This window comes from Ursus maritimus, unplaced genomic scaffold, assembly GCF_017311325.1.
Source record: "Ursus maritimus isolate PB19 unplaced genomic scaffold, ASM1731132v1 scaffold_11, whole genome shotgun sequence".
Lineage (NCBI taxonomy): Eukaryota > Metazoa > Chordata > Mammalia > Carnivora > Ursidae > Ursus > Ursus maritimus.
In genome coordinates this window covers 39688153-39698623 of record NW_024423453.1, presented here as the reverse complement: position 1 = coordinate 39698623, position 10471 = coordinate 39688153, and the positions used below count along the sequence as shown (strand labels likewise).

The window sequence follows — 10471 nt, the reverse complement described above, 5'->3', positions numbered from 1 at the left end:
GTACATAAGGGTGAAAAACCACTTTCTTTAATGGTACTTGTTTTTCACTAATGTATCAGGAAGAATACTTTATTGTTAATAGTGGGGGTGGAGGGGGAGGACACATTAGGTTGACCTGAGCTGGTTTCAATCCTAATGTAACTTATCTTTTAAGCTAATCTGAGAATGAGGCGAACCTAACTTTCACATTGGAAAATTACGAGAGTAAAAAAACCCCTGAGATCTACAGGCAAAATTTACCCCGCCTCCACGCTGTTTGGAGCAGCTGTCTCAGGAATCCTCCCTTCCTTAGAATGTGGGAGAGGTTTAGTGGGGCGGCAGCTGCAAAGCAAGGAATCTTTCCCATTCCTCGTGGACACGTTCCCCCTCCCATTCTCTTCCAAGCGGTGGCAGCTGCTGGGGCATCCCAGTGGAAATCTCTCTCCAGGCTTCGCGGAGCGCCACGGGCGGGCAGCAGCTGAAAGCAATCAGGGGTGGGGACTCTCTGCTCCCTTTAGACAAGGACAGCAGCCTCGCTGGCTCCAGCGCTGCCACTTCTCTGGCTCATAGCAGTCCCTCAGGTGTCCTTCAACAAGTCCAAGAAGACACCTTGGAAACGTGGGGGCGGGTTCTCTCAGCGCTAGGAGACCCTACGGTAACTTAACAACGGAAGCAGCTACAGAATCACCTCAGCACTTGTCAAAGCACCTTCCCAGGTCGGGAGTGGGAGGTGTATGCGTGTGTGCGGGGAGAGTCGGCTCCGGGAAGGGGACACACCTAGTGTTATTTGTAGGGTGCCCATCTTCACACGTAGTCCTGCCTGCAAGCCAGCGCCTAGCACCTCCGCCCTTTCGCGGCCCCCTAGGCCGCGCGCGCTTCCCCACCCCGCCACACGGATGCCTCCGCCTTCGCGGGCGCCCGCCCCACCGTCCCGCGCGCTCGCGCACGCGCACGCCGCGCCCGGCAGCCCTCGGCGCTGTCATGGCGGCGAGGAGTAGCTTCAGTGGGCACAGGGACATTCGCGCCAGCCGTAGCGGGGCGAGCTGTGGCAGTAGCAACCGCACCACCGCCAGCAGCCTCAGCCGCGGTGTCCATAGCGCCAGCAGCGGCTGTTTTTGCAAAGGCTGAGCGCAGGGGTCGGGCGGGCGAAGAAGCCATGGAGTTCTGTACAGCCGCGGACTCCCGGGGAGCGGACTAGGGAAACTTGGAGGCTGCGACCAGGTGCACTGACCTCTCTCTCCTCCCTCCTCTCCTCGCCGTCGCCGCCGGGCCTCCCCGCCCTTCTTGCCACAACACACACCTCCCCTCCTCGCCGTCGAACCTCAGGTGCCTGAGTGCTCCACTCCTCCCCCTGGGCCGAGCGTTGAGAGTAATCACCGCCCCCTTCCCCCGCCTTTTCCTGCCCTGGATCTCCGCCGCCACCTCCGTCTCGCGGCTCCCTGGCGGGGGGTGAGGACGAGTCCGGAGTATCTGGGTGAGGAGGAACTTTCTACTTCTGTGGTAGCTTGGGGGTCCCCGCCTTTCCTTGGACCCTTCGTTTCCCAGCGACAGTTTCTCTTTCCGTGCACCTGTGAGGAAAGGTAGCCCTGCGCCTGGAACCTGCGAGTGTGGGGGAGGAGTGAACCTGTTCAGGGGCCTTTTGAACCCGCCTTCACTCAGAACCTACCTCTTCGAGCCAGGGAGGGTAGCGGGTGGCTGGTAGTAGGGTCCCTTTAGCAACTTATTTGACGGACAGTAACTATTTCTCTCTCCCCCCCAACAAAACCCTAAAACAAAACCTAGCGTATTTAACATTTATCTAATCTTCCAATAGGGTTTGGCGTTGTTGTCAGCCTCGGGGAGAGAGATTGGACAAATATTCTCCAAGAGGAGGAAGGCGACGCCAAGGACTTTCCCCATCAACTGCTTTTGGGGTTTCTCCACAACTTGGAAGAGTGACCCTTTTCCTGTTGTGTTGCGTGTGCTTATTCCTAGTGCAGTAATTGCTGTCCCGTAGTGACTCCGAGTTGTCCTTTCTCGTAAACTAGCTAGCAATGGCTAGTGAAGACAATAATGTCCCTTCCCCGCCACCAACAGGTGATGACGGGGGAGGTGGAGGGAAAGAAGAAACCTCTGCTGAAGAGGGTGCATTGTCCCTGAAACCAGGGCTCCCCATCAGGGGCATCAGAATGAAATTTGCCGTGTTGACGGGGTTGGTTGAAGTTGGAGAAGTAACCAGTAGGGATATAGTAGAAACTGTCTTTAACCTGGTAAGTGGATATCTATTTTATACGCATATATTCTTCTCAGTGGGTTGGGGAACTAGACGTTAAAGCTGGAGCCATGTGCTTGACTCAGACTGATGATGGCTTTTTCCATGGATAGAAGCACAAAATTCTACTGACCTAAATGAAATAATTTTTTGTATTTTTTAGTGTAAGGGGAATTATGTAAATTTAGGTGCTCCAGGTTTTGTGAAAGTGAACAGATCACTTTTGTGCTAAGGAAATAATTGTTGCTTGGAAGTATTTTGTGGGGGTTCCAGTGGAGGAGTTTTATTATATAAACAATTTTTTTTTCTCAGGATGTATAACTAAGTCTGCACTTCTTTTTAGCATTTTAAAGATATTTTTGTGACTTTTTTTGGACTTGGGAAATAAATGTCCTACATACTACCTACTTTTATTCTTTTGAGTCTGCCTAGGTTACGTTTTGCTGTAAGTTTTGGACACGAAAGTTTTGTTCACAGATGAACAAAGATTTCTTGATGAAAGATTAATTTGCCACAAAGTTAGTATTTATATTTTGATCAGTTTTATTTTTAGACATAACCAACAGAAATTAAAATTTGGAATGAATTTAGGGTTACATCTTGTGAAAATTGAATGGCAATTGAAAAGAGGATTGTGGTAGATGCGATATAACCAAATCTGTTTCTTTGGTAAATGCATGTCTAGCAGTAAAGCATATTTGGTCATTGGAAGTTGCTGGTTATATGGTGAACTGTGAATCGTTATTTTTGAAAGGTGATATGCAATCCTTTACTTTTTCTCTACTTCATTCTTAAAAATGATTGTTTCTAATGGGGACTTTTTAGATTTCTTTACTGCAACTTCTGTTGCCCATCAATTTAAAGAATGAAAAGTAAATTTGGCCTTAAAAATACTTCTACCTCTTCTCCCTATTTACCTGTGGTAGAAGATAATAGATTGGAACAAATATGAATGTATAATAGCTGTAATAACTGTTTTGTACCCTTCCCCTTTGCCTCTGTGTTTTCAAGGTTAGGCTTGTTTTATTCCAGGGCAGTTAATTATTTCCTTCACTAGACCTTACCAGTAGTTTGGTCACCTGCAGTACAACTTCTAGAATGAGTAAGGAGCTAAATGAAATTCACTTTTGGAGTATAAAAACTTTGAACAATAGGATATTTCTCTACCATTTTGTTTGCTTATATATAAATAACAGACACACATGTACACATTTTTAAAAAACTATATATTATGGAAATGTTCAAATATACACAAAAACAGGATAGTTCTCTGGTATCTGTTACGCAGTTTCAGCAATTATCAAAACTTTGGGGATCTAGTGTGTTTGTGGTCTTTAAAAGTTCGTAAGTCTCAAGGAGATAAATGGTAAATTGATTAATTCCTTTACCTCAAAATACACTTGAGAACTTTTTTTTGAGATTTCTTTTCCTTTTTCTAAACCTCATGTATCTTGGGTGACAAACAGAAATCTGTGGTGGTGATATAGCCCATAATTAGTTTGTGTGTGAAGTACAACATTCCTCTGGCAGAAAGAGGATTTGAACTCCTTTGTTTAGAATGCCCTGTGTGAAGGTGGATGACCAAACATGAGTCACCCGTATTTTATTAAGGAAAATCCAAATTCTGTAGAAATGGTGCGCTTATAGGCTGCCTAGAGTTGTGGGCCTGGTAGAGATACAAGGTTTTTGGTTAAATTCTGCACAGCTACATGTTTTCAGAGTAATAGGTGTCCGGTAAAAGGAGAGTGTAGAATATAATTTTTCATGACTTATTATATGTCATTTGATATAGGTCCTACTAAAGATATTAATGGTGCAAACTTACAATACCTACAGGAGCTGAGCACATCACACAGAGGCTCTGTTCCTATTGACCGTGCAGAGGGTGGGTGTACTCGTAGATTTAGAGAGGCAGCTTCTATTCCATTCTGGTTGGTTGTTGGACTACAGTAACATGGGCCCAATGGTGTCATACCTTTTGATTTTTCAGGAAGAATTGGAAATCAAGATTTTAAAAAATAACATTTTAAAGTGTCCAGTTAAAACACTATGAACTACTTTGTGAGATATAAAATTGTAGGTAGTTATTTTTCAAGCCTTTATATGGACATTTATTAGAAAGATAATAACACAAAATGCTTCTTAATGTGCTCCCCCGAGCCCCTGTGAATTTGTACATCATGTATAAGTAATAGAAAACTTGAACTGGTTTTGAACACAATAAAAGGCTTTATAGGCTCATTTATCTCCAAGTCCAAAGGTGGGGCAAGACTTACCCTACAGTAATAGTGTAATATTAAAGCTCAGTTTCTTTCCGTTTCTGTTCTGCTTTCTTCAGTCTGTTGCTGTTCCTGTTATGATTATAGGATGGCTGCCAGTAATGGTTGGGACCATATATATTTTTGTTTGCATCTCTTGGGAGAGCCTCACTGTCCTGACATTCCAAATAAGAGTCCTGACCTGATTACTGAGCTAGTGACTGTGGTCATTGAAATGGTTGATCGGCTTAAGCAAACCAGTGCCAACTACTGTACCTAAGGATGGGGTTAATTTTCTCTGAAGTACATCACCTGTTTGGGGAGGATACACAAATAAAAATCTGGGTAAGAGATTGAAAGGGTAGGGGCGTCTATGTGGCTCAGTCAGTTAAGTGCCTGACTTTGGCTTAGGTCATAATCTCATGATTTTGGGGTCCTGGGATCCAGCCCAGGGTCAGGCTCCTTGCTGGGTGTAGAGCCTGCTTGGGATTCTTTCTCCCTCTCCCTCTTGCCTGCTTGCGTGCACCCATGCTCTCTCGCTCTCTCTCAAATACATAAAATCTTAAAAAAAAAACCTGAAAGGGTAAATGGATAGTTGGATAAGCTACCAATGATGTCCACTATTCTTTTCAAAGATATTTGTTTAAAGAGAGCAAAAGTCATTCATTAACTCAACACCCTATTGTGATTTTTAGCAAGTTTTTAAAAAACTCTTTGTACCATAGTTTTTCCTCTGTACAAGGGGGAAACTACACTGTAGCCAGGATTAAATGAATAAATACTTGTAAAGCACTTAAAATAATGTGTGGCACATTGAGTACTATTATAATTATTTACTGTTATTTTAATATTTGTAGTTTAGATAAATCATATTCCAACCTTATAATTTTTTGTTTCTGGATAGGTATTATCAGCCTTATTGGCTCTGCAATATGCTATGTAGTTCTTTTGAAATTTATTTAATAGCCATTGTGATTTTTTAGAAATGACTTGTTTTTAAACAACGCTGTTGAGGTATAATTTACATACCATAAAAATCACTTGTTTTAAGTGTCCAATTTAGTGATTTTTATTAAGTTTACAGAGCTGTGCAGGCATTACCACAATCTAATTTTAGAACATTTACATCCTGTGTTCAAGGTGTTTCATAGTTTTAGCTCTTGCATTTAGGCCTGTGATCCATTTTGAGTTGATTTTTATAAAAAGTTTTATTTATTCAAGTAATCTCTACACCCAACATGGGGCTCAAACTCATGACCCTGAGATCAAGAGTCCCACCCTCTTCTGACTAAGCCTGCCAGGTGCCCCCATTTTGAGTTGATTTTTTGTATGTGACAGAATGGTAAGATAGGGTCTAAATTCATCTTTTTGTATGTGGATATTACCGTTCTTTGTTGACATGGGTATTCTTTCCTGTGAATTTTGTCAAAAATTGGTTGACATAAGTGTAAGGGTTTATCTGGACTTTTTTCCTTTGATCTGTATGTCTGTTCTTCACCACTGCCGCATTGTCTTAATTACTGTAGCTTCATAGTTTTGGAATAGGAATGTGTGTCCTTTTACTTTATTCTTTTTTTCGAAGGCTGTTTTGACTATTCTTGGTTCTTTGCATTTCTGCGTTAATTGTAGGATCAGCCTGTCAGTTTCTGTGAAAAAGCAAGCTGGGAATTTGATGGGGAAGTGTTGAATCTATAGAGTTATAACTTTGAGGAATATTGAGTTTTCCATTCCATGAATATGGACTGTCTTTCCATTTATCAAGGTCTTCCTTAATTTCTTTAATGAATGTTTTATAGTTTTCACTGTATGAGGAGAGGAATTATTTGAGTAAAAAAATTTTTTAAAAAATTTTTTTTTTATTGAAATGCTTCTTTAGGTAGCTTCGTGCATTGAAATGTCTAGAAGTGGAATAAATGGTTCAAAGTGTATGAACATTTATATAGATCCTGAGTAGATACTGTTAGTTTATTAATGTTGATAATTAAAAGAAATGTAGGTGAATTGATGAATTTTAAAAACTTCATAGTTTCTTGGAGGTGATAGATTTGATCATTTAAGTCCCTGCAGGTATACATTTGTTTCCATTTAAATTGGTTCACTTAAAACTGAGAAATCATTTGGAAAACTGAAAAATCAGAATTTTTCTTTTGTTTGTGAATTAATAGAGAAAGCTTTTTGTTTTTCATACTGACCTAGCCTAACTTATCTAGTATTTTTAATTTTTATATTATAAAGTATCTCTTTCCACACATGTATTTTTTAAAATGTTTTTAATAGTTTTTGTATGTATTAAAGAAAAATATCCAGAATGCATTTTTGTTTTATAGTACTTAGATAATCCATTGTTTTATCTTTGTACCTCTAGAATTTTTTAGTGTTTGGTACTTCAAAAATGTTTGTTAGATTAAGTGGAAATGTCCTAATCTTACCATTTAATAAATTATAGTCATTAGGAAGCCTGGTTTTATTGTTCTTTCCTGCAAAAGATATGTTGTTAAGACCTTAATCCACATTTCTTTCACTATTTCCTGACTATTTCTTGTGAAGATACTTTTCAGGTCACTTGTATCTTTCATTGTACAATTTTGAGTTACTTCAATATCTGTTTTACCACTAAGGAACAATTTTGTTAATTTATTTTCAGGATATTCTTTTATAACCTGCTTTGAAGTAGTTTTTCCTTTTCTCTAGTATTATGTCATGTAATGGGATATATATACTCAGAAACCTACTTGTATGCAGTGAGTCTTTCCCTGAGTCTTTGGCTTAAAAGCTGTTGGGACAATACACAAAGTAAAAAACAAAAGAAGGAAACAATAAAAAAAATATAGAGATTACATGAATTCTTTCTAATTTGCTAAACTAATTTCAGAAAACACTACCAGTTTTATATTTTTAAGGTGTTTTGTGAGTCTTCGTGTATCTTTTCTGATTCTTCAGATATTTAATTAGATTTGTGTTAAGAGTAATATATGTGACTGAAATGTGCTGTGTTAAGTACAGAATTTCTTGTTGATGGGGATTGTGGAAGACTGCATATTAGGGATTTTGTAGAGCAGATTCTTACTTTGGGTAGGAAATTGGACACCAAATGACTTCTAAGGTTATGTCACTATCTGATGTTCATGCTCTAATTTTTGTTAGAAACTGCACCTGGGTGTTTGCATTTATTTCTGAGACTTTTTTGACCAGCGTTATCAGTCTTTTAGTAATTGATATTCTAAAAAAATTGCAGTTTTAGAGAGAGGTGAGGGGCCGGATTTTCCATGTATATTCTTAGAGAAGGATGAAAACTGATGAGGTCTCAGTTATGTTTTGTTAGAAATAAATCTATTGCTTAGAAACTGAAAAAGATATTCTTTTTTGCTTAATAAGATCTTTATTCAATGAATATTAACTTCATTGATGTGGTGTTTTTATTTATAAACTACAGTAACTTCTACAAAGCTATGAGAATTTTAAATAATGAAGCCTCTGATGAGGTGTTTGGATTTTGATGTTTTTAGTGAAAATACTTTTCTCATAAAGTAATACAAATATCTTCTTAAAATTTTATTTATTTATTTAAGAGAGAGCATGCGTGAGTGGGGGGGAGGGGCACAGGGAGAGGGAGAGAATCCCAAGCCGACTCCATGCTGAGCCAGCCTTATATGGAGCTTGATCTCATGACTCTGAGATCATGACCTGAGCCAAAATCAAGAGTTGGACGCTAAATGGACTGAGCCACCCAGGCACCCAATACAAATATGTTATCTTAAATCCTGTTTATATTTAGTTGAATCTAGTCTTCATGATCTTTGGGTTTCAGGATCTTGAATAAAAATAATAATTATATCTCAGAGCTTATAAGTAACATTTGTATATGAAAACATTTTAACACGAAACATTTTTTTAAAAAAGTGTTGGTTTTATGTTAATACATGAAACTTAAGAAAAATAGTCCTGATAATAATATGATAGTTAATAATTTCAAATGGGCGTCAACAAATCTAGGGGCACCTGGCTGGCTCAGTCGTAATAGCTTGCGATTCTTAATCTTGGGATTGTGAGTTTGGGGTACACATTGGGTGTAGAGATTACTTAAATAAAATGTGAAAAACAAACAAAACCCCAGATCTTTGGTTTTACTATTAACATGTAATGTATTATTTGTTTCAGGGGTACAGGTCTATGATTCATCAGTCTTACACAATACACAGTGCTCACCACAACACATACCCTCCCCAATGTCCATCACTTAGCCACCCCATCCCTCCCACCCCCCTCCACTCCAGCAACCTTCAGTTTGTTTCCTGAGATTAAGAGTCTCTTAGGGTTTGTCTTCCTCTCTGGTTTCTTCTTGTTTGTCTTTCCCCAATTGACTTATTTCGCTTAGCATAATACACTCTAGTTTCATCCATGTCGTTGCAAATGGTAAGATTTCATTTTTGATGGCTGCATAATATTCCATTGTGTATATGTATATAGATCTATATATGGATATAAATAGATCTATATATATCACATCTTCTTTATTCAGTCATCTGTCGATGGACATCTGGGCTCTTTCCATAGTTTGGCTATTGTGGACATTGCTGCTATAAACATTGGGGTGCAGGTGCCCCTTTGGATTACTACATTTGTATCTTTGAAACCCAGATCTTTTCTAGAAGGAAAGTAAGCATGGATTTAAGAGACTGATTGGTATCGAAAATGGAGGAAAAATATTAAAGAAAATTATATAAAGGTATTATAAAATGATTTTTAACATTATCACCAGCTCATTTTCTTAAATCAAATTTCTGTGAAATTAATAGACATCAAGCAAACACAAAATCCATAACATTTTAAAATAATTTTCCTTACTGTAGGTGTCTGTGGATGGGTAAGGCAGTGCCAGTGGTCAGAAGTGTGAGTGGATGTTTTGTTAGTTTACTAAAACATAAGGTGAATTTATGGTTCTTAATCTATTTTCAAAGATTTTTTGGGGTTCAGTTTTTATTTTCAGTGTTGGTGAGATCTATGGCTCTTGAGGTAGGGGAAACATACATTGATGACATGCTTTTGAGTTGAAATTAATATGTTATTTTGAGTTATAATAGATAATAGCAATATCTAAGACTTATTGAGTGTGCCAAGTTCTGTTCGATGTATTAACCCAATTTAATTCCTATAGTTCTCACAGGTAGGTATTAGGTGTATCTGCCAAATGCATTATGTTCCACGAAAGTGGGCTAAATAATAGGATTTATGGGGGAAAAATGGGATTGGGGTGGGCCATTAAAAACCTGTGGCACCTTGTGACCAGAATACCAAAAAAATCAAATAATGTTGATGAAAATGCTAGGAAGATAAGTCTCTACTAGTATTTTCATGTTAGCGTCACATTCACTTTGTGGTACTAACCCTGGAGCTTATGCTTCCTTCTTTGACATGTGGCTTGGTTTCTTTAGCTTCGGTTAGACAACATTTTTATCAGTACTGAAAATCTGATCCAAGGTGTAGTTTTCCTCATTAATTCATTGTTTTAATACAGAGAGAAAGATCTTTGCAGTTTTTTTCATTTGTACTTGCAAATTGTTGGATACTTAACGTTGTGGAAAGAGTATACTAGTTCTTGCAATCATTAAGCCAGGTACTATTTGCATTAAAGGAAAGCAATTCTGCAAATTTTTAGGTTTTTCCTAAGATCTTTACATATTGCCAAGTATTTCTTTCTAATTCTGTTGGAAAAAATTACGTATAAACCAGGATCATGTCCACACTATTCCTACATTATTCTACTCTTTAACAATCCTGTAGGAGGTAATTCAAGGCCAAGATGTTAAGTTACAGCAGAACAGATTGTGCTATTAAAATATTCACTTTATAAGTGGTGAAACTGAGAGAGTATAAGTAGCTTGCTTAAGTCACTGAGCAACTAATATTGCTGAGATTCAAGCTCAAGGAATCCACAACCTGAGCTGTTAACCACTAAGCCGTATATGGTTTATAATTACAAAAA

The 10471-nt window shown here is 38.7% G+C and overlaps 1 protein-coding gene across 1 annotated transcript in view; it reads left to right on the top strand.

The window, feature by feature from the left end:
• The first annotated feature begins 938 nt into the window (after positions 1 to 938).
• The window catches only part of LRBA (LPS responsive beige-like anchor protein), a 762114-nt gene continuing 752581 nt past the window's right edge, over positions 939 to 10471 (top strand). Inside the window, exons 1-2 of the mRNA XM_040626351.1 lie at positions 939 to 1453; positions 1793 to 2228. Coding sequence (XP_040482285.1) covers positions 2013 to 2228 — 216 coding nt within the window. The 5' untranslated portion in view covers positions 939 to 1453; positions 1793 to 2012. The remainder of the gene's footprint in view (positions 1454 to 1792; positions 2229 to 10471) is intronic.